Source organism: Vanessa tameamea, chromosome 23 (assembly GCF_037043105.1).
Source record: "Vanessa tameamea isolate UH-Manoa-2023 chromosome 23, ilVanTame1 primary haplotype, whole genome shotgun sequence".
Taxonomy (NCBI): domain Eukaryota; kingdom Metazoa; phylum Arthropoda; class Insecta; order Lepidoptera; family Nymphalidae; genus Vanessa; species Vanessa tameamea.
In genome coordinates this window covers 8,134,187-8,160,123 of record NC_087331.1, presented here as the reverse complement: position 1 = coordinate 8,160,123, position 25,937 = coordinate 8,134,187, and the positions used below count along the sequence as shown (strand labels likewise).

The following is a 25,937-nucleotide window of genomic DNA, read 5'->3' as shown; positions in this document are numbered from 1 at the left end:
TTTCCGGACATTTTAGATACAAGCATATAAATAAGTTCGCGCATTCTGAAGGCCTTGGACATGGCAAGGGAATGGACGCGCGGGTGAAAATTAAAGGGTATGATAAAATTAAAACAACAAATAAACCAACGCAACATCAATATTTATTATCAACTAAGGAGTTTACATGAATAATGGATGAATTTGTGAACTGTATTAAAACATCACGGAAATTAATAAAAAAAATAGCAATATAATACGAGTATACGAAATATTCAATTACAATTCATATACTTCAGGATCCAGTCTCTGTATTTTGCTACATCTGTGTAAACGGTGTAGGCGTTTGGTTCACATATTGACGAATCTTTTCTGGCTAAGGTGACCGACACGATACCCTTCACGTACCACGCTCCAGTTTGATAGTCGATTTTTAAGGAAGAATCCTTAGTATCACTAACGAATACGACAAAACCTCCGCCACTGTCTCCGTTACACGCAGCAGTACCTAAATAAAAAGACACATTTTATAATGATTCAAAGTTTATTTAAATATTGTAATTTTTATATCATATTTAAATAATGAATTAAGTTAATATTTAAATGTTCGAGATATAAAAGACATGATAATGGCTACAAAAAAGGGATATTTTTTTTCCAATATTTATTATTGCTTTAAATATTGAATTGATTTTTCGAAGAAAAGCATACTTAATAAAACATATTTATTTTTAAATTAAACTGGGTACTAATATTATTATTACAAAATGTAAGGTCAAAAATATTATTAAATATTAAAAATAAATTTGCGTGCTAGTATGAAACTGATTATTATAGGTACTAAAGCAAGTGTCATCTAAAAGATAAAAGATAGATAATACAACAGACGAGAAATATTGGTCCCATCAGGTTATTTATAGAAGAAAATTAAAAAAACGCAAACCGAAAGTATTAAATTTTCATCTCACCGTTAGCATTTCCCGCGCAGAATTTTCTCTCGTTCAATATGTTGCTGTAGAAAACAGGATTATACGAAAAGCAGGTTAGAGTTGAGACTATTGGTATTGTTGCTTCGTGAAGGTCATTCGCTAGTGAATCTGATTGGTCAATACCCCATCCTACAACCTGAATAACGATAATAAATATAAATTCATTTGTAAAAAATACATCGGTAAAGAAGGCATATTATTCGATACAAGATTATATAGATGATAAAAAAGCGTGGAGTTAATGCTTGTTGACTTCCAGGCAGGATATATAACATATATATATAATTATATTTAACTAACATGACTGTATTTTTAGATGTTGAAAAAGAGTAACTACTGAGTTTCTTGCCGTTTCTTCTCGTTAGAAACTACATTCCGAACCGGTGGTAGCTTTACTTAAAATAGTTTGTTAAATGACGATTCAAAAGTCTACTCGAATATAAATAAGTATATTTTGATTTTGAAATAAGTTTATTCAATGATAATGTTGTTTTGACGTTAAATAAATTTCCCACAATGTGTCGTTTTTACAGAAATGTTTTGGGCATTTATAGGAAAGTTACAATTATGGAATATTTTCATTCAATTAAGAGGAGATTATTGATGCTGTAAATAAAACTATTAATAATTCTAACGATAATTGCGTTATTTCGATCTAAATAAATTTTCAATAAAAGCTTACCGTTCCTGTTACTTCATACGAATCCAGTTGGTCGTACGCATTGTCAAGCCACACACAAGCTGGCTGAATGTAGTTACTGAATATAGCTTCAGTACTTAATTTTAGTAAAGCTATGTCATTGTCCAACGTTTTCTTTTTAAATTCATCGTGAACAATAACTCGGTAAACCTGGAATTTTATTAAGTTTATATGTTAAAAATGTTTTTACTACCATGATGAAGATTGCGTCGTTTACAATACGAATTAATCTTTGGATAGTTTTTTTCATTGTTTTTTTATTAAACAAACAAGCATTTTACAAAAAAAATATGAAATGTAACGTATGTATGATTCTAGGTACATTATACGATTTAGAATTGTTGAACATTACGAGAGAAAATATAAATAAATATATTTCTTTTTTATAATTAATTCAATGATGATCAAAAGGGTTCAATTTTAGGACCTCTGTTGTTTTTAATATATGTAAACGATGTACCTTATTTTAGTAATAAAACTTGCAACATTATCTTGTTTTCAAATGATACGTCTTTTATATTTAAGCTTGAAAGAAAGATTAACAACAATGTATCAAAGAAAATTTGACAACGAAATTAATCTACAAATGTTTTTATTCATTAAAAGGCTCGTTTTCCAACATAGGACATCGAGAACAATAATTGTAAATACTAACATAATTATAAATCTGGTTATTGAAAAGATGAACTATAGGAGTTTATTGCCGTTTCGAAACGGTGGTATAATAAACATTGACAATATGAAATGCTTTATTTTGAAGTTAAAAGATAAAATACTTTTGATGTTAACAGAATTTGAAATTACATAAATATAACATAATCAGCCTGTAAATTTTCCACTGCTGGGCTAAGGCCTCCTCTCCCGTTGAGGAGAAGATATGGAGCATATTCCACCAGGCTGCTCCAATGCGGATGGTGGAATACACATGTGGCAGAATTTCGTTGAAATTAGACACATGCAGGTTTCCTCACGATTTTTTCCTTCACCGCCGAGCACGAGATGAATTATAAACACAAATTAAGCACATGAAAATTCAGTGGTGCCTGCCTGGGTTTGAACCCGAAATCATCGGTTAAGATGCACGCGTTCTAACCACTGGGCCATCTCGGAATTTGAAATTGCCCAGACTCAATTTATAATGATCTTTATTATATTTACACTTCTCGATGACCATATTTTCAAATTAAGAAATAATAACACGAACCTTTCGTTCTTGACTAGTTATTTCATTGGTGAGGAGAGATGTTTTCCCAAAAACGACTCCAAGAGATTCATGATTTACTGGTTCTGCGTTGATTGTTACACAATGTGCAGCTGTGTCGAATAAGCAAACAAGGAAAAAGCAAAGTTTAAATAAGTAAATGACCTCCGGCTGGGCGAAGGACTTCTCGCCTATTAAGTAAAAGTTTTGGAACTTACAAAATATAGAGCTTTGTCGCTCCAGTGCGTTTTCATGAATACATAATTTTGTGTACATAGCAGAATTCTGTCTGACTAGTAGAAGTTTTACCACGACATTTGCCTTTCTCGATACGAAATATTTATAAATACAAAATAGCCGGCAATATTCGATCAAAAATAAATTCATTTTAAACCCTTATACTGGACAGTATAAGGGTTTAAAATGAATGTATTTTTATTTGTAAATTAATGAATATATTTATTGCACACAAACATGATCTTATATTAATTATAAATAAAAGGAGATATTTCATTTTGAATGTAATCAAGGTGTTGCTTAGAGTTTTTTATATCAAGTCATACCTGTTAAAACCAAAAGTTTTGATATCAGAGTCCCTCCACAGATGTACTGCATACTTAGTCTATGGTTTCTGTATATTGCTGTATGCCAGGGCCAGTTACCGATTTTCGAAGTAGAACCGCTGACAATCAATTCGGTAGATTCTCTGTTGACCTTCCGCCTGCCACAAAACTCGTCGGGAGCTTCAGCCCAAAATGTATCAATCGCTAGTTCTTTATTTCCAAAATACGTCTGTAATTTTAATATAATTTATAAGACATTATACATATTCCTTAAACTATAAATCATATTTTGTTCCAGCAGTTTAAAATTGAATCAACTTTCATAAATTGGAATTCATAATAAATCAATGATATTCACAATGGATTTGCGAATAATTAAAATGGAAATTTTGGTAGTAAAATTAAAGTGGAAATAAGTAGTTAAGTCTAATAGTGTTGTGTTATATATAAAGATTTATTAATCATAAACTCTTATCAGTGCACAATATTGCTGAGCTATTAGCAAATCGCCTTAAAAATATGTAAATCTATGGTTTGTATATCTTTTTTCCTACTTCCATTGAAATAGGCTATAAATCTTCTCTTACACTTAAGAAAAAAATAATTGAACAAACATAAAATGATAAAAATTACTCACCCTATTAGGATTAATACAATTTTCTTCGCCATCAATTTTAATACTTAGTACATAAGGCGGATGTTCTGGTGCGGCTCTTCCTTGTACTACGAATTTAATCTTAGACACATCTTTACGCAATACAAACCCATAAATATTAGAATTAAGGTCCCTTTGTGTGAATTTTGCTTTGATTTTTTTCGATTTCTTTTTCTCTACTGGACTGCGTACACTTTTCCCCTGAAAATTGTAATTACTTGTATTAAAACTTTTACAATTAGCAATAGAATACTATGAGAATACTGTTCAAACGGTCACGTCGCGTCACTAGGGCCCCATTGTTCCTGCTGCTTGAACGCCTCGAGCGCACTCAGAAGAGGCGCGCTTATGCCGTTCTACTACACAAAATTTTCAAAAGGCGGAAAGCTGCCTTTTGAAAATCGTGCGATATCCTCCCACAAGCGGATGGCCACTCTCCGCTGTGAACTTTGGATCTTAGTCCTGCATCGGTGGACAGTCTGTGTAACTGAACTCATGCTCCATAGAGGGTCATCGATTGTACGACACCAGTACCGACGACTTTCCTCTCTCGGTTCCTCGAGATTAGGCAGGCAGATTTAGGAAGATCCGAGGGACGAGGCGCTCGAAATGCTCATCGAAACCCCAGTGTCAGTGTCCGTCCAAGGTGAGGTCTTAGTTCATTATAATATATGTTAGTGATTTATAGTGACATCAATGTCAAAGATTATCAGATATTGAAATTCTGAACTCGGCGTGGATGGCTAAACCAGAAACTATGGGGTAAACAGTCTATATTATTGTATAGGATTCGATGGCTAGTAAGGCAAAATTGTAGGCAGTAATAATATATGACAAATAATAATTAAATAATAATAACCGGATTCAAATTTTTAAGTTATACGATTATGTCTGTGATTCATACGTTACCCGTTCTTTGTTCGAGAGAAAGAGAGAGATTATCTTCACAACATTATGTTCTAATTTTAAATTTTATGATCTCTTAGGTTATAGGGTTCAGTGATAGTCTTTTGTAAATAATTGAAATAAAAGAAAGAACATTACGTGAATTTGTGCTAATAATTTAGACTTTGTTCGACTCATTCGTATTTCGTCGAATAATTCTGGATTAACCCACTAGTTTAGCGTTTTCCTCGAGTTTTCCATTTATGTCATTATTTCCCAGAATTTCATTATAATTTGCGAGACTAACGAATGGACTTGTCAATCTTTGGTTTTCAAAACCATGTCAGGGTAGGGAATGTAAAATTTTCAAAAAGCCTATGATGCTGTATACATTTTCAAAAAAATTATATCCAAGACATTTCTTTACTATTCCTCAGAGTTTTAGATATGCGCAAATATACCGAGTTGAAAAATAGATCCAACGTTTAACAATTTTGAATAACATACAATATAATATTTAAGTTGATATTATAAACATTTTAAATCTAACGTGTTTGAAATGGATTGTGGCGTTATATTGTACTATTAATTTATTCATTATTAAACACACTAAAAATTCACATGTTAAAACAATTCAATACAATAAAGGTGAACAAAAATTTTCTACTTTTTTTCACCTTCATTTCATACACATCAAAAACAAGTACATTAATAATAATATTAATAACATAATATTACAGTAATAAATTATTTAAGTACTTGAGTAAAAAATCATAATTAACAAGATATATTATAATAGCTTTTAAATAAAAATAATTATTCCATTTTAGTTAATTAACAATTCTATGAAATTATTCTTTGTATACGGTTTTGGATAAGAGATAATCTAATTGTTTAAGCTTAAATTCATTGAAAGAGTCATGAAAGTATTGAACTCTCAGAATAAATATTTTATACGCCGAGACACCAGTCATTTTATTATATACGTCAATATGTTATAGACTTACAAAAACAATAGTGCCCGCAGAATCTAATTTCACTTTAATCTCGGTTGCCGCTTCTAATTCTTTATCTATGATAACTTTATACCCATAATGTAGTCCAGGGTAAAATGTAGAATGAATTTCTCTATTGTTTTCACAAAAATACTTCTTGTGCTTCATTGATTGCCAATCAGGCGTATCATCAACACCGGTAACACATATTGTTAAAGTTGTTAAAAGCACAATATACTTCAGTAACTTCACACACATTATTATCAATTATATGCTTGGCTGCGCATAATTAACTTAATAAGACGACTTAACGTCGTGACGTCTTCGCGATTACTAAATTTACGAGCCAATCATATTTTGGAAGTTTTCATAATTTTATTGAGTCTCGGTTTAATACAAATATAATAATAAAACAATATATTATTGAAATATTACCAAAATTCAAATATCTATAATATTTGTAAATCTTAGAACATTAAAGGTAGAACAAGCCGAAGTCACCAGTGTTACTCATGAATTATTATGGAAGGGGAGGGGGATTTACTCGAGCGTCACCGAGACGTATTGGACTGCGAAGCTTAGTTGATAAAAAGAAAAAATGTCATATAATATATACTTTTTCATTGGGGGGGGAAGCGGCTATGGATTTCCAAAAATGTAAAAAAAAACCTGTTATATGGACATACTCGAGCGCTTCAGGTATTGACATCATCCATGCCCTACGTATTTTTAAAAAAGTACGTATATTAATCTGACTGTTTTCATGATGGGGATGGCCGTACGTAAGGGTAGAAAATGAAAAAAAAAATTAATCGAGCGCATCCGATTTTCGAAGTGGATGTTAAGCAAACCTAAGAAAAGCTCTTATATAATAATCAGACGATTTGGATGTGAACTCGGGGCCATTATTAGAATACGCAAAAAAAAATATCCTATATAAATACCCAAGCGTATCAGATAAAGATATGTATGGTTCATCTTTATGCCCTAGACGTGCTGTCTCATAATCTGACGATTATCTGAAGGGATTCGCCTAATATGACAATTAGAAATTTAAAAAAAAAAAATCTATTGAAAGGTCTAGATTATTGTATGTTGTTCGGGATTTTCGGAGAACCGGTTTGCTACGACGATATTCTAAAATGTTTATACACTTTTGTAATGTTTCTAATGTAAATTTAATAGTTTTTTGCAACGTAGAACGTCGTTTTTTACCACAATTACACACTTTGGTCACCGTCGCCCTTAGACATTGCGCTGTAAGGATAACTAACTCTTTATCTTCTTTACCAATTTCCATATTTCTTATATCAGAAATGGCATACTTAATTACAAACTTTCATCCTCAATTTAATCCCTTCAAGTGGTGTATTTTAAACAATATTTTCTTAAAGCGGCCTCACGTTCCAAAAAAAAATGCTACACATTTTTATTCTGCTAGACATACAAGCTTAACCCTGCTTTGAATAAAAGTCAATGACTTTAAATTTTATATAAATAAAAAAAAAAAAAATACAGTCATATCGACAATATCGACAGATTGAGCATCTTAATTTCTGATATAGCGTATGCTATTATAAAATAATGTCTTATCGTTCCAAAATAAATGTAAATTATGCGTACGAGCCCAATCAGGAAATTACCTAGCTTAATTATCACTAAACAAAAAATTTGGTCTCTAACTGGGAACAACGCTGTGCTTTAAGCACAGATGCCCGTGTGCAAAGAAGGTGAACTCTTTCGATTACATGGCCTCTCTTGTCCAAACAGTTCTAAAAGACTAAGGAGATCCAATGAAACCACCATCGACGTTCCAGCTGTTGTAGCGCCTCGTGGAATTACTGGTGATGATGGTAAAATACCTAATGGTCTGATGTTTCCCTGGGGACGAGGACGGGCCTTAGTGGGGTTACATATGTTCACACGCTGGCCCCGTCTTATATCAGAGAAACAATGTTAAGAACCGCAACGGCCGCGGAATAAACTACCGCGAACAAACGATCCAAATATTTACCTTTGCTTTTTTTCCATTTGCGGTATAAACACATGGACCTCGGAGCGGTAGGGCAAAAATATTCATTAAAAATATAAAATTCGCCTTTGCTTCCATAGGTCATAAGGCTGCTAGCATTCTTGCCACCATTCTACGTAGTCACGATTTACATGGTTACTATTTTTAATTCTTATTGGTATATAGCTAAGGCCTCAATGTTAAAAATACTGTGAAATATTACAATATTTTTAAGTCATAACTAACCGTGTTCCCGATGTGACGTCGGAAACATTAACCCTAGAAAGATAACGTTATTTTTTTGTACTGAAAAGATAAACATGCGCCTGAGAGGCGCACTATTTTAATAGCCGATTTTTTTACGAATGTCTATTATTTTTATTTCATTAACTACTGTAAATTGTTGAATTATTAATAAGTAAATAAAATACATATGTATTATTATTATTTTTTTTTTTAAATATTAAAATTTGTAGGATTTTATAAACCCTTCAAAAAAAAGAACAAAAATTAGAAGTCTTCTGTACTTAGGTAGAAATTTTATACTGTTTTTTCTTATTAACTAAATTATTATAATCTTACATAAAAAAATAATACTGGAAAAACCAACGGTTAAAGACAATTGTTGCAAACATCTATTTTATGTTCTCCGCACACTGTCTGTTTACTTTTTGTGCACGTCATCTTGGACATTCTTTTATTTTTTTTGTACATAAGCTACAGTACCGTCGAATTTTAGCTGGAGGCTCTTCATCAGCTTCTTCGGACATTTCTCGGTTAGTTTGTGGAAAGATATTCTCGATACTTTCTCTCAAGCTTCTTGATAAATTAGGAATTTCCAACCTAGTTTTCATCCAGGGTGCTGTCAGTTCAGTGCTCAGTTTCTTCATATACTCTCTACGATTCAATGGTTTATCTCCTTTTGTTAAAACATTGTAAGTGTAAATCACATAGGAATTGACAAAGGCTATGTTTAACATGCCGTAAAACATTGTCATTGGCCATCTGTTAGTTTTTCTAGAACAGGACATCGAAGAACACATCTGGTCAAATGTGTCGACGCCGCCTTTAGTCTGATTATAGAACATAATCGTATCTGATTTGCCAGTTGTAGAATTTATGACGGCGCCTTCATCGCAAGAGGACAAAATATACACCATCTTTGACGGCTTCGGCTTGTATGATACAAGAGCTAAACATTCATCGAAACAGAACATAGACGTACCCACTTTTCGAGAACGAGTGTTTTTTAATTCTTCGGGAATTTCCCTTTTGTTGGATCTTACTGTACCTACAACAGTCAATTTGTATGGTTCAAGAAGCAATGACTTTGTGGCAGGGATAGAGGTGAACCAATTGTCACAAGTTATATTGCGATTGGTGCCATGAATTGGTCGTGATAGCTCCTTCAAAAAATATTCGCCTTGCGGTAAGCCATGTGTATTTGTAGCTTTTCCAATATATGGCATAGCGTTCATCATGTAATGCGTTCCACTATCGCACATTGGGATTTTTATGCCGTACTTAATAGGTTTTATAGGTATGTACATTCGAAAGGGACATCTGCCTCGAAACCCAATCAAATTTTTCATCAATGGTGACATTGGTTCCTGCGGTGTAATTCTTTTTACATTGAGCTATAAACATAACCCAAACCTTTCGAACTGGAGCAAATGGATCTTACTGACGAAGAGCAGGGCGTAGTGTCTTGTCATCCATTCTTAGACACCTGACAATAAAATCAAAACGATCTCTGCTCATTACTGCCACATATCTCGAGCCCGTAAATGAACTGTCAAACAACTCTATGGTTGATAAATGATTATTTTTCATAACAGCCTGAGAGTAAGTATTGCAAAGAAAGCTTTCATTTCAGAAAGATTTGTATCTTTGAATGTCGAACAAGTCATAGTATCAGTGCGTTTTTTTTATATCTCCACATTAGTCCATCGAACGAGCTCTTGCATAATATCTTCAGTTATAAATAACTCAAAACATGGAAGTGGTTCAAAAATATTTCGACACATGCGACTAGGCCCTCTATTGGAATGAACTATATTGATCGCAGACGTTCTTCTGTTATTTTCTCCTTTCGGAGTAGCCCAAACATGCCTATTCTTGCCCCTGATCACATTATTAGGCGGAATAACTATGCGCTGGTCATGTCCAGTACTTTCAGTGACATTCTGTGATAAAGTATCATTCGAATTTTCATAGATCATTATTTCATCTACGTACTCATCATCAGTATCGCTTTGCACATTGTCTTCACTTACATGGTCCTCAATCTCACTGTCACTGCCGTCATCTGCGCCTTCATCTTCTTCATTCAATAAAGAAACAATTTCTCTTTCATCCAACACTCTTCTGCTCGCCATAATGTTAAAACGCTCCTAAAAACAATTAATTACAATAAGTATTCACCAGTAAAAAAATAAGTAAAAAATAACAAAAACAAAATCACTATGAAAGTGACGAAAGTTACACAAAAGATAAATATGCGCCTCCCGAGTGCAACGCATCGCTCTAACAACAAAACTGTGGTACTTACCGAAAAAAGCGGCCGTCTCACGGGAATGTTGACCGACGACTGAATTGGCGTGGAAACACAAGTTTGTACGCGCGTCGGTAACAAAATGGCGACGAAATATGTATTTCGCGGGCGCCTCTGAGGCGCACGTTATCTTTCTAGGGTTAATCAGAACCACTTAAATATTTCCTTTTGGATTACAATTTTTTGGTAACATGTACTACCCAAGCTCAACGCAACGTACAGCCTAAACCAGTTGGTCTAGCAGGATGAAATATCGCTCAATTGAAAATTTGAACCGCCTTTCCTGGTATAAAGACCCTCTGTTTTAATGATCTATACAAATGTATAGTTTTCTGATTGCTTTTTTTTCAAAACGTTTCAAAATTTGTAAATAATAACACTTTATAAAATATTTAATAAGGATTTGAATATAAATATATATTTAATAAATTATCGTTAAAATTACAACGAATAATTATAATTATGTTCATCAGAAATTTTAATGTTACTTTATCCAAAAAAAAAGTATTCATCTAGACTAGAAGGTATGTATAAGCTTACAACAATAAAACGCCCAAGATCTACAGAGATCATTTTAACAGTCTAATCAACAAGTAGACACACTACATCCTTAAGTTCCGAGCCGAGCCGAGATGGCCCTGTGGTTAGAACGCGTGCATCTTAACCGATGATTGTGGGTTCAAACCCAGACAAGCACCACTGAATTTTCATGTGCTTAATTTTGGTTTATAATTCATCTCGTGCTCGGCGGTGAAGGCAAACATGGTGAGGAAACCAGCATGTGTCTAATTTCTACGAAATTCTGCCACATGTGTATCCACCAACCCGCATTGGAGCAGCGTGGTGGAATATGCTCCAAACCTTCTCCTCAAAAAGGGACTAGCTCTATTGTCTTATTATTTAATATAAATTATTTGGAATGAATTCCGAACTATTGCAAGTAATTTTTTTTTTGCCTCTGGGGTCAGTCAAAATGATTTATCATTTAAATGTCAATTATAATCAACATCGTGTTAATGTTACGTGATAAAAAGGTGATTGCAAAATGTAACTTATACCTAATTATATTTTCCTGTTCCATTTTTTTTTATATAAGGAAATGAAAACATTACAACTTTCTTATACATGTATTATAAATTTGTTGTTGTAAAGTAGTATCTGGTTAACGGTGAACCTCAGATGCCCTAGACTGACTTTTGTTACTGATTGTCCTTTTCATAAGGCAATTAACACATCCACTTTTGCCTGATTCATCGCTGTCTATCTTAGTATACGATATGATATGGGTTGCTTTTTATTTATCTTTATGAGTCATTACAGGCCCAAATAAACATTAAACATTAAACTGCCCATACCCATTGAATTCGACTCCCGCCATATTTTAGCCCCATATGGAATCAATTTTGAAAAACACTGTTATTATTGGCTTAGACTTATAAGTAGACGTCTAAATACCGATTTAAATTTCTCTAACATCAGTAATTACGAATTTTCATATAAACTTTCATCCCCCATTTCCCAAATGGATTTCCTGAGCACCTTATCGTCTTGTAAGAAAGACAGGTCTCGGCTTTGCTTTATATGCCAGTCAGTCATTTTATAGTTTTATCGAGTAGATATTTATTATTATCAAAGTATTGATTTATTTCAGTTACCTTTGAATTAAAATTGTATTTAACTGGTTCCACAGTCACGTTTTAAATAGTCCTTTTTCTGCTTATTATCTATTATCTGTTGATTGCATTATTTTATATGTTTTTATTTATTCCTTTGCTATTTAAATTAAGATAGGCAGTGCTATATTTATATATATTTTTGATACAGTATAAACACTTATTAGTAACCTTACAGTAAGCCAGTACTTACGTTTTACTTATTAAGAATATTGCTTTTCAATATGTATGTGTGCACTTTTGTAGTATTTGGTTGGTTCTCCTATGATTCCAATATCAATAAATATCGTATAACCGCCGCCATTTCATCCACCCTGTGTTAATCCTGTGCTTCACCGTTCGATCTATTTCGCCATCGCCTTGAATGAGTGAACCGAGATATCGGAAGTCGGAGCAGACTGGAAGGGCCACGCCATAGAGCGCTATGGCTTCAAGATCGAAGAGACCGCCGAAATCGCAGAACATGTATTCAGTCTTCGTTCTACTGATTTTCAAGCCAACATTCGCCAGTTTCATTTTTTTTTTATTATTGTCCAATACATTATAGTAATTTACACATTTCTTTTTTTTTTTTTTGCACGTTAAGTACCACGAAAACCTCACGGGTTTATCTGGGTACAGAGAGCGATTTTATTTCTTAAATTATTTTATGTAAAAAATATTTTTTAAAGCGTGATTTAGTTTTCGTGGCACTTATATACAACTCCTGCAATTCCCTAGGCAGTTCATTAATAAGGACAGGCACCAGGCAGTCATCAGTTCTCTTTCCATACAAATTATTATTAGTTCCAGGTAAGTTATATTTATGCTTACTATACAGTTGTCGCAAGCATGTAGGTCTGAATTTTTCGCTTAATAGGTTTGAATTTTTAATTTCAGTAAGAATCGAAAATTTAAATTAATCATACACAGTCATGACCTGACAATACTGAAATAGGTGATCGTAGCTGTCCCTGTGTCGAAAAAGAATGTTTTTAGGTACAATAGTCTTAAGCAATCTTAATTGAAGGTTGTATATATTTTCTGAGTTAGACTTACAAGATCTTCCATAGCTACTAATACTGTAACCGATGACCGAGTCAGCCAAGGCCACATACATAAGTCGTAATATACTGTAAGGTAATTTATATTTTAATATACTCAGTTTGCTTAATACCGATCTTAGCTTTGAACAAATATGTAATGCATGCGGACCCCAGGTGGATCCGTCATCGATTACTAAGCCTATATACATATGAGTTTTTACTTGTTCAATTTCCACACACGAACAATTCAGACCACATGGAGAGTGCGAACAAAAGTGGTTATGAGCCACGATAGTAGGTCTGATATCTGTCTTGTTGTGCGACGGGTGGATGTGCATAAACTTGGTCTTTTGTGCGTTAATTATCAGACCCACATCGTGAGCCCATTTACAAAGTTGATCAAAATTATATTGCAGTCTGTCGTGTGCTTGTTTGACGTTTTTTTCGGCTACTACCAAACATGTGTCATCCGCGAACTGGTATACAGCGTCCTCATCTATGATATTAACCATGTCGTTTACGTACAACAGATACTCCGTAGGATCGATAATAGAGCCGTGTGTTGTGCCACATGTGCTTGATATTAAATTGCAATTCAGATTGTACAATGCCTGTTATTTCTTTTCTTATTTCCCGTAATATTTTCTGCGTCATGTTGTTATCTGGGATAATGAACTCGTGGTCAGTGTTATCGTGGCCTTCATCCTCGATATCAGGCATGATGCATGACAAGCGCCTGGATTTTACTCGTTCTGAGCATGCCCTACACTTCCAGTTGATGGATTCAGTGGAATTTAGGGTTATTAGTTGGTCAGGAGTTAGACCGGTATATGACGCATGTAACCACTTGTTACATTTTCCGCACTGCAATCCTGGTAGTTTTTTTGTAATAATTTTCGAGCAATTAATACACTTAACCAGTTTTTTTTTTATTTATTGTTATTGTTATTTTTTTTTACTTTATTGTTGATTATACAAGCACGTATCAAATACAGTTTCAGTCGATCATCAACAACAAAACACAAACAACAAAATAAAGTAACACGAAAACTATTTTAAAATAATACGAGTAGGTACATAAATCGTCCGCTTTGCTTGATTCTGTTGCCAATCTTCCAATCTGCTCTGGATCTCAGGTCCATCTTCTCCTCCTCACGATTCATAGGTATGTAAAATTCGTATTTCAATTTAAAAGTTGCTTTATCAAGTTTGTGAATGCACCATCAAGGAAAAAGATTAATACAAGCAAATTAATATTAAATGAGATAAGATTATATTGTTCTAGCTGGACCATTTTTTTTTAAGTCAGTGTTAGTATTTAATTTTTAACAACTAAACGTCCAAGAATTTTTATAAAAAAAAAAAAAAAAATAGTATTTTCAATAACGTCAAATTTAAATAATCAACTCGGTGACAGCTATCTTAATACTATAAGAGTATTCCATAACATTTTAGCTAATGTTTTAATATCAAAATAAGATTATAACTGAAGCTGGTTTTAAAAGAGTAAAGTCAGTAAACGGCGTGGTTTTTCCATATACATCAGATTGAATAAATTTACATTTTCAAGGTCAAATTAAAACAACGTAACTAACATATATAGACACGTTTTAAAATGATTGTAGATAAACAAGAAGTAATATATTATTTATAGAACTACTAGCTGAACCTGCTGCTTTACCCGCGTGAAAATTTATGAAACACCAACTTTCAACTCCCGATTTACCTCCCTGGGAGTGGAGTTTCGTGAAATCTGTTCTTAGGGGATGTCTACACCCTATAAGTAACCTACCTACCAAATATATAGATTTGGAAGGATGAGTATGTATTTCTAATTAAATTAAAAAGACAAAAAATGCATAACATCGTAGATCCCACCTTATTTTCTTGCAACGTATAATTTTTATTTTTTTGGACATAGTACTTTTTAATAAGTAATTTATTTAAGTAGACACGTTTAAGCGCCTGACAAATTCTCACCATGATCTTAGAATAGTGACGGTTGAAAAAAATATTAACATAAAAAAAATCAGTAGTTTTTGTGATATATAGTCACACTGGCGGATTTGAATGTATATATGCGTCTTAGTACGATGCGCGGGAGTTTCTTGAGGACCCTTCCCGCTCGCGATGGATTCGCGCAATTGTCATTGGTTGTTGTAATTACAGATATAATAAAAAAGTCGCCTTGTGAAGATGCGTCAGCCTTCTATGGAATGTTAACATTAACTTGTTTTTATTTATTTATTTATAATGAAATGGTTAAGTCTCTGTCATATATTGACAAGATATTCATTTTCAAGACGTAAATAACTGTACTGCCTTTCTACGAGTATAGACTCGATACTGACGAGTAATTAATAATTATAACCGACGATACAATTACGCATACAATTTTGTATCTAAGTGTCGTATGGGCCAATCTCACTTTATTCTTCGTAATGAATTTAACCTCCGTCTTTTTTCGCTTGAAAAAATCCTTTTTTTTTATATTCTTCATATTTGTTTTTTTGTATGGCATTGGTTGACGGACGAGCATATGGGCCACCCGATGGCAAGTGGTCACCACCGCCCATAGACAAAGGCGCTGTAAGAAATATTAACCATTCTTTACATCACCTATGCGCCACCAACCTTGGGAACTAAGATGTTATGTCCCTTGTGCCTGTGATTACACTGGCTCACTCAGCCTTCTGAACCTGAACACAACAATACAGTGTACTGTTATTTGGCGGTAAAATATCTGATGAGTATAATAGGTACCACCCACCTACCCAGACGGGCTTGCACAAAGTGAGTTTTAGAAAAGTAATCTTATAATTGTATGTTAATCGTTCTTTAAACAAAAAATAAATTAAATTGGACTTATTCATGGCTTTACACAAAAAATATGTGTAATGACTGGTACTGGTACTGGTACTAGTTATCACAGATGTTCATTTCAAGTTTATTTCAAATGTTACATTTTTTAAATTAAAAATGGAGTTCCTAAATTCTTGAAGAGAAAGTCACCCACCATTTTCCCAGAAGCGCCTAATGCAAAATAATACATGACTTTTTTAAGAACGTCTTTTCAGAAAAATAAATGAAACAATTTATAAATATATTATATTACATATTACAGAGTAATATTATGAACAAAAACTGGTGTGTTATAATTATACTATATATGATATGGTTCACACAAAGGGCTGTTGTTATACGTGCGATGGAGGTATTACCAAACATGGACAAGCGAAGTAGTTGTTTATGATTTCATAGATTTTTTTTATCGACGTGTGTCATGGAATTACGTTAAAGATGGACAGGCGATTCTTATGAAGATAAACATAACCGTAAATTAGTTTTTAGTTTTGGGTTTTAAGCAGCAGATAAAAAAAATAATTGGGTTAAAAATAAAGATAAATAATTACGTCGATGAGAATCAAAAAAAAATTGTGTTGATGGATCTCACAGTAATAAAATCACGCTTGTCGTTCGAAAATAAATTACAAAACCCCGATCTTAGGTTCACGAGGGTCCCATTCTAATAATATAAATACAAGGACCTTATAAGTATTTCTGATTCTGCTATAACTCGAAATAAATACCACATTAAAAAAAAATAACTCATGCGTGCTGTAATTTTGATAGTAGGAGTTCTAACAATGAATCAGAGTAACTGGTTTTTCAGCTTTTTTGTTTCATTTATTCTTATAAAAACGTGTCACTATTTGGTCTCAGTTGTTTGTAAGCTCGTTATTTAAGAATATTTTTTTTTAAATGTTGTTTAATATATTACATTGCATATAACCTGATTGTAGTTGTAAGAATTATTGTGATATAATAACAATGCTACTTAATATGTTTTTGTCAAATTACTATTTTTTGATGAATAAAGATTACACCCTAGTAAGGTATATTGCCGAGCCGAGATGGCCCAATGGTTAGAACGCGTGCATCTTAAACGATGATTTCGGGTTCAAACCCAGGCAAGCACCACTGAATTTTCATGTGCTTAATTTGTGTTTATAATTCATCTCGTGCTCGGCGGTGAAGGAAAACATCGTGAGGAAACCTGCATGTGTCTAATTTCAATGAAATTCTGCCACATGTGTATTCCACCAACCCGCATTGGAGCAGCGGGGTGGAATATGCTCCAAACCTTTTCCTCAAAGGGAGAGGAGGCCTTAGCCCAGCAGTGGGAAATTTACAGGTTGCTAATGTAATGTAAGGTATATTAATATATAGGAACTTACTAAGGTGTTATTTAAAATTATATTTTAAAATATACACATCAGTCAAGATATTTTTTCGTAAATTGATAGAACATTGCCGTAACGAAACATCCACCGTTCTACCAAAAATAACTTTACGTAGGACACCTTTGGATGGTACTGTTCGACTGCGTTAACTCCGTAGTAAAATGAAGCATGTGATTTTTCTACAAAACTATTAATTAATTTGTTTTTTTTTTCATTCCATTTCAGAAAGATTCCTTTCTATCAGATGTATGCCAAATTTGAACATAACAGGTTTAGTAATAAAAAAAGTTATGTCAAAAAAACTACAAAAAAATATTTGAAATTGCTGCCCTGTAAAATTGGTCACTATTCTACGATTACGACATTCTGTGGAAGACTTAAAATAAACACAAAACATACAGAACTACAAGTTAGTGGTTCCGCACGAAAATCCGGTGAATGACCTTGGTATATTGCAATATACAAATTCAAGAAGGATACTCTTGAATACATACTCGTATGTGGTGAAACCCTTATTTTAAAATTTTCCCTTATAACAGGTAACTTCAAGCCAGTATTATATTTAAAATCACTTTTATTTTCAAATGAATAAAATTCTTTATTATTTGTGGATTGGTAAAAAGAAGACTTGCACTTTACCTTGACCAATAAATTTATCGTATATCGTAAGAAACTCTAAGTATATTCTAGAAATAAAAAAATATAAAACATCTTGCGTAAAAAATGTAAAGTATGGGACTTGTAAAATGTTTAAAAAAGGAAATAAATAAAAACTTTAGGTATACGATATTATAAAATATTTATACAATATTGCATTTTATCACATATACTTCAGGATCCAGTCCCTGTATTTTGCTACATCTGTGTAAACGGTGTACGCGTTTGGTTCACATATTGACGAATCTTTTCTGGCTAAGGTGACCGACACGATACCCTTCACGTACCACGCTCCAGTTTGATAGTCGATTTTATAGGAAGAATCCTTAGTATCAGTAACGAATACGACAAAACCTCCTCCACTGTCTCCGTTACACGCAGCAGTTCCTGAATACGAAAAATTTTGATAGATTTGATCATGTTTTAAATTTAACATTGAATTTATTATATATTCCAAATAATTTACGAATAACAACTTATTATAAAACAAACGATAATAAAATGAATGGTTTATAAACTGGAATGTGAATTAGTAAAAAAGTTACTTCTTAAAATGAAGACGCTTGCGGAGAATCTAGCCAAGTATACAAGCCGACAAAAAGGGTGTTAGAATAAAATTCAAATCGATATAGTCCTGTTCGAAAATTCGATAACCAACAAGAATTAAAAAAAAAAAACAAGTTGTTTATTTTGACACGACTTTTGCTTCGAATTGAATATATATAATTTTGTGTTTTCACATTAGGTTAAATTAAATTTCATTATTTTGGCATTGTATTGCAGAGAACTTGCGATCTTTTAAGCACAATCACAAAGTTATTTGAAAAACACTTTTTTCGTCATTATATAAATCTTCCTCCATTTTTAAATCATTTAAAAAAAGGAAAAGATAAAAATAAAATGGTACGGTAAATTTTGTTAGTGGATTTATAAATAGCAAAATAATATAAACAATAATACTCTTATTAACAGCAGATAACTGAACGCACTTAGAATTGCACTCACCGTTGGCATTTCCAGCGCAGAATTTTTTCTCGTTCAGTATGTTGCTGTAGAAAATAGGATCATATAAAATGCAAGTTAAAGTTGGAACTGTTGGTATCGTTGCTTCGTGAAGGTCATTTGACAAAGAATCTGATTGGTCAATACCCCATCCTACTACCTGAATAACGAAGATAAGTACAGATTAGTTTTTAGTCTTGACGTCAGAAGTATAACAATTTTCCATAATATGAATGAAAAAATGTTTTGGACTATTATAAGAAAATAAATGTATAACATTACTTCTAAATACTGAGGCTGATGTGATAAACTTTTTGAATTCAACAAAGATAAGATCATAGCTCCTATATTTGAAACGTGTTGCGATGGAAACTTCAAAAAAGAATTGGATTTTGAATATTAAGTCAAAGAAATTCACAATAAATGCTTACCGTTCCTGTTACTTCATAAGAATCCAGTTGATCGTACACAGCGTCTAGCCACAGACAGGCTGGCTGAACGTAGTTATTGAATATAGCCTCAGCACTCAATTTTAGTAAAGCTATGTCATTGTCCAACGCTTTCTTTTTAAAGTCATCGTGAACAATAACTTGGTAAACCTGGAATTTTATTTGATTTTATGTCAAATGTTATCACAAAGTGTACAAGAAGATATAATTGAGTCTTTGGGTGGTCTTATATTTTTAATTTGTAACATACCCAGCAAAATGTAGAGCAAATAAGTAATATCATATGCCATATTTCGGATTCAATTTTATTATTGACAATTTTTTTTTAATGTAAAAGAACAACACGAACCTTTCTTTCTTGGCTAGTTATTTCGTTAGTGAGGAGAGATGTTTTTCCAAGAACAACTCCAAGGGATTCATGATTTACTGGTACTTCGTTGATTGTTACACAATGTGCAGCTGTGTCGAAATAAACAAACAAGGAAGCAGTAAAGTAACATCCCGTAAATGAGCCAAAACAGGGTGTAACATTTCTCTCCTCTCAAGTAAAATGTTTATCATGTTATTTGTATATTTATATTTCTCTTTGATTTTTAATATTCATGAATATATTTACTACAAACATAGCAAACTTCAATTTATAAGACAATAAGATGAGACACTCAATTTTTACAACTTTATTTTATACCTGTTAGAACCAGAAGTTTTGATATCAGAGACCCTCCACAGATGTACTGTACACTTAGTCTATGGTTTCTGTAGATAGCAGCATGCCAGGGCCAATTACCGCTCTTCGAAGCAGAACCGCTGACAATCAATTCGGTATATTTTCTGTTGATCTTCCGTCTGCCACAAAACTTGTCAGGAGCTTCAGGCCAAAATGGATCAATTTCTAGATGTCTGTTTCCAAAATAAGTCTGTAATTTATAATATACTAATGTTATTATACATGTTTATTAAGACAAGAAATCATATTTTATTCCAAAATATCAAAATAGATTTAACGTTAACAAATTACAATATTTTAAAAGCAAGACCTAATGATAAACCTCAATATCTGTAACGCCTGATTCCGTCGGAAATAAAAGAAAAAATGATGTTATATGATTTGATATTTTCGTTTTAATATATCTCGAAAAAAAAATGTGCCTATAAAACAAAAATTAAGAACATAAAGAACAAATAATTCGTGTAACTATTTTTCAAGATAGATTTTATAAAAGGTAAAATTACTCACCCTATTAGGATTAATACAATTTTCTTCTCCATCAATTTTAAGACTTAGTATATAAGGCGGATGTTCTGGAGCGTGTCTTCCCTTTACTACGAATGTAAAATTAGGCACATCTTTACGTATTACAAAACCATAAATATTAGAGATAAGATCTTTTTCAGTAAATTTTGCAGAATTCGTTGGACTGTATATGCTGTCGCCCTAAAAATTATAATTATATATATTAAATATGTCACAAAAAAAAAAAAAAAAGATAAAGAAAAAAATATGATGACGATTCTACCGATCTGATCAGAAGATCGACTAAGCTATCAGAAGGCCATGGGTCAACTAACCTAGGAAAAAAATAGTTAAGACCATTTACGTAATTTAATTTAGTATTGAATTGTATAGTATTAAAATCTGTTTGAATGTATAAAATGTGATAAGCGGAAGATACCCAACCTTGGACTTAAAACCATGGCCCCGGAAACATTTTGAACGATAACAGATCACGGTGCAAGATTACAGTACAAACTCCCATCAAATCCGATCGAATCGCAATCGAACGCGGTATTGAACTACAAAAAATCTTAACACAAAAACGCTTTGACTTTTTTACGCACAAATCAAATCAAATCAAAAATCTTTATTCAATATAGAAGTGTTTACACTTGCTTATTGATTGTCAAAAATCTACCACCGGTTCGGAATTTAGCACCTCGGACCTGAGAAGAACCGGCGAAAGAAACTCAGCGGGATATTTTTTTTTTTCCCATTTTGCATGTACAATAATAATTATATTTTAGTTATTTGAAACAGCCTGGAGGCGATCATTTCATTCCCAAGGTGTGCAGTCACAATCTTGGATGAGCCGTATTCAAAACCGTATGTATTAATTTTATATTGCCAAGCTAACTGTCGGGATCGAAGGCCACGTCACAGTCCAGCTAAGATGTTATCTAATAGATCACGTTTATGCGTAAAGAAAAACAAACCAATTAAAATACTTCTTTCGCATTTATAATATTAGTCAGAATAATTCAACGGACCGCTATTATCCGACAACATGGCAGAGGCCTACTCCCCTCCTCACAAAGAGGCTTGAAGGCAATTAATAATCTCCGTTCTTATAATATTAGTAGTGTTATTATAATTAGACGAATAGCGAAATAAATGTCAAGGATGACGACGAAATCGAAACAGTATAACTTACAAATACAATGGTTGCACCAGAATCTAACTTCACTTTGATCTCCGTTGCCGCTTCCAATTGTTTATCTATTACAACTCTATACCCAGAAGATAGTCCTGGGAAAAAACTTGATTTGATCTGTGTGTTGTTCTCACAAAAATACTCTTCGTATTCCGGTGGCCGATAAGCGTGAACAGGCGTATTATTAACACACTTAACACATATTGTAAAAATTGTTAAAAATACACAATACTTTATTAACTTCGAACACATTATTGTTAATTTTATTCACTACACATATTTAATAGAATTATACGACTTGACGTCGTGACGTCTTCGCGATGACTAATATTATGGTCAAATCACATATTGAAAATTATTACAAGTTTTTTATTCGTCGTCGGGTGTGTGTCGTCGATCTTAGTGTTACGTCGAGAAACCTGTGCGGTACGTTATTTGTAACAGTTGTTTATATATATTATGTAGCAATGTAGCTTTATCTAAAATTGAATTGTATGGAATGTTTACATAATTGTTTTAGTTGCTAATATCTTTAAGTTGTTGATACTGGAACTATTGGAATTCTTAACGATTCTTTACATCGGCAATCCTCGTGATCTAAGATATCCCTTGGCCTGTAGTTACACTGGCTCACTCACCCTTTAGAATTGATACAAGAATAGTAATTATTGCTGTTTGGCGGTAGAATTTATGATGAATGCATGGCCTACCCAGATAAGCTTACACAAAAGCTCTACCAACTTAAAGTAATATATATTTATTTCCGTTAGGAGATAATAGGGGTGACTATTTGCGACAATTTTAATCCCTATATGCATAATACAAAAGTGAACCATTTTTAAGTTATCACGATTTATAGCTTTGTTCAAAACAAGTCAAAAATTAAACTGCAAAAATTTAAGTAAAAAATTTTTTTTTTTTTCTTATGGTTTATTAAAAAGATTAAACACTGGTTATTTATCAATATTTAAACAATAATTATCGGATAAAATTTAAAAATGCGAGACGGAAAACGATATTTTAAAATATTCTTTTATAAATGAGAAGAAAAAAAAATACATTTAAATTGCGACTTTTTCTAATTGATTTGGTTTAATATAGTGCTATTTTTAATTTGCTTAAAATATTTTAACAGAACTTGTTTCCAAAGTATTAAATAAATAAAGAACAAAAAAAGCACGCCAATTTAATCTCTATACCTAAACAAAACTTTTTATAAAAACACGTGACGGATTGAGAGATAATTTTTCAAGGAGCCAATACTTCTGATCACTTTATACAAAGACTTCCAATGGTAAAGTCGTATACGTATGTATACGAATTTACCATACTTTTCGTATGAATGTGTCTTAAAAATTATTTATTATTAATTAATAGTTAATGAATGAAAATGTCGAAATTTAACTTAAAACTGTTAATTACTGTGTTTGTGCTACGTTTTGATAAAGTAAATAACACACAGAGTCACGGACTTCCACAATTTGAAGAATATTTTTGCAAAAACAATAGAAAAGTTGTGTCGTTATCTCATATCGGATTAGGTAATGGCTACAAAGTCATGATTAATAAGAAATTAAATTCTTCAATAGAAATAAAAGTAAAACTAGACTCTGTTGGAACAATCTCATTCATAGGTATGTAAAATTCGTATTTCAATTTAAAAGTTGCTTTATTAAGTTTGTGAATGCACCACCGAGGAAAAAGATTAGTACGTTTTCGACAACGCCAATGCGGATTAGTGGAAACTTGTGTCAAAATTTCGTCCGACACATCTAAGTCTTACAATGTAAACCTTCGTCAAAAATTAAGCAAATGAATATTAAATGAGATATGATTATATTATTCTAGCCGGACGATTATTTTTAAAGTCAGTGTAAGTATTTAATTTTTAACGACCAAAAGTCCAAGAATTTCTTATAAAAGGAAAATTATAAAATCAGTATTGTCAACGACGTCATATTTCAATACTCAATTGGGAAATAGCTATCTCAATATTACTATAGTATATTTTCTTGGTGGTAAAGCTTTGTGCAAGCCCGCCTGGGTAGGTACCACCCACTCATCAGATATTCTATCGCCAAACAGTAGTAATCAGTATTGTTGTGTTCCGGTTTGAAGGGTGAGTAAGCCAATGTAACTATTGTATGTAATGGTTAATATTTCTTACAACGCAATTGTCTATGGGCGGTGGTGACCACTTACCATCAGGTGGCCCATTTGCTCGTCCGCCTACCGATGTCATAAAAAAAAATAACATTATAGTAACTTTTTTATCAAAATAAGTAAAAAAGGAAGATGTTGTAATTTTAAAAGAATTATGTTAGTAAATAACGAATTTTCCATATACATCAGATTTTATAAATCTCATACTGAAATTAGATATTATAACATTTAAACTTCCAAGGTCAAATCAAAACAAGTGAAGTAAATAACATAATAAAACATGTTTGAATACGACTGTAGATAAACAGGAAACTTGAACTTTTATGCTAACGTGGAACATTTTATAGAACTATTTTGAAGGATGAGTATTTCTAATTCAATTAAAAAGGCATAACATCTTAGATCCCAACCTATCTTCTTGCAACGTTATCTTTTGTTTTAATCAACCTATGTAATTTTTTTAATACACATGTTTATATGAGCTTTCTCGTATGAGAGAGAAAAGCCTACTCATTTCTTAAAGGCCGGCAACACCATTAGTTTCCGAAGACAGCTTCGGCCAAATGTGAACAAGGGAGGAGCAGGTATTATGTACTCTAAGTCCGTTTTTGTGTTTTTGTTGAGATGTGAACACGTTAGAAACAAACGTTAGGATTTGAAATTATGAGAAAATTGAAAATGAACCCAATCAATAAAAAAAAAATATGTATAATATTTGAATTATAAACTTTTGTTACAGGTGATGCAAGATTTACAGGCGACAAAGATCTTATTAATAATATATATAATTTTATTTTACTCGAAGATTCTCGTAATTTTACCTTCAGTGTTAAGGGAAAATTACGACCTCATCATCCACCTTACGTGATAAGTTTGAAAATCAATGGCAAAGAAAACTGCTTTAATCCTAACAGGGTACATAATAAATAATCTGGACTTAAAATCACTTTCTTGTTTATAATAATGAGTTAGATGAGACTATTATGTATATGTTAGACATTCTTTCTAATTTCCCAGCATTCCAGATAAAACTGGTTTAATATTTTGTAAATTAAACGGTTTTACTCAATTCAGTTCTCTCTTATTTAATGCGATGAGATGTTAATCCGACATGGCTGGAGAGTTTAGGCGCGAGACCATTGGATTTGAGGCCGACACAAAAAAAAAATCAATAATTAAAGAAATTAAAAATAATCATTAATCAGTAATTATCCTAAAAAAAACAGTATCGAAGGGAGACATATAGCAACTAAATTTTTTTTTCATTCCAGTCATATTTTGAAAAATATCAACCAGGTACTGAAGCATTTTGGCCTCAAGCGACTGACAAATTCTGTGGAAGACGTAGAATAAATACAAAATATACAGAACTACTGGTTAGTGGATCCGCATCAAAATCCGGTGAATGGCCTTGGCATATTACAATGTACAAACTCAAGAAGGATACTCTTGAATACATATGTGGTGGAACCCTTATTTCAAAATTTTCAGTTTTAACAGGTAAATTCTAAATAGTTTTATATTTCAAATAACTATTATTTTCAAATGAATAATTTTTTTTTTAAATTTCCTTCACGATCAAACTTCGAAATCTTATACGTAAGCTATGCACGTAATTGCTATTAAGTTATTTTCAGGCGTACAGAACAAAATCATATTATAGAAATGATTAACTATTAGAAAGTAAAAATGTTCTAATATTCCGCCGGATCTAATAACTAATAAAATAAACTCGGTGTTTTGTGTATATCTCGAGGTGATTG

General features: G+C 32.4%; 1 protein-coding gene and 1 long non-coding RNA gene across 5 annotated transcripts; one reads left to right on the top strand and one right to left on the bottom strand.

The window, feature by feature from the left end:
- Positions 1–251: 251 nt before the first annotated feature.
- LOC113397782 (CUB and peptidase domain-containing protein 2-like) lies at positions 252–22,348 on the bottom strand. Of its 4 annotated transcripts, none has more exons than XM_026636241.2 (7): positions 22,012–22,344; positions 20,820–21,017; positions 20,271–20,499; positions 19,932–20,041; positions 19,565–19,732; positions 19,137–19,293; positions 252–487 (listed from the first exon to the last, which is right to left on the bottom strand). In XM_026636241.2, the coding sequence occupies exons 1-7, from the start codon at positions 22,261–22,263 to the stop codon at positions 255–257; spliced, it is 1,347 nt and encodes a 448-aa protein (XP_026492026.2). In that variant the 5' UTR covers positions 22,264–22,344; the 3' UTR covers positions 252–254. The 4 variants fall into 4 exon arrangements, with proteins under 4 accessions (XP_026492026.2, XP_026492025.2, XP_026492024.2 ...); XM_026636240.2 differs by lacking the exon at positions 19,137–19,293 and adding an exon at positions 948–1,104 and having other exon boundaries at positions 22,012–22,335; XM_026636239.2 differs by lacking the exons at positions 19,137–19,293; positions 19,565–19,732; positions 19,932–20,041; ... (1 more) ...; positions 20,820–21,017; positions 22,012–22,344 and adding exons at positions 948–1,104; positions 1,651–1,818; positions 2,873–2,982; ... (1 more) ...; positions 4,070–4,288; positions 5,980–6,193.
- A 1,006-nt stretch (positions 22,349–23,354) lies between these two features.
- Positions 23,355–25,674, top strand: LOC135193981 (uncharacterized). The gene is made up of 3 exons (XR_010309533.1): positions 23,355–23,645; positions 24,914–25,089; positions 25,446–25,674. It is a non-coding gene; the product is annotated as an uncharacterized LOC135193981 (long non-coding RNA).
- Positions 25,675–25,937: the final 263 nt, after the last annotated feature.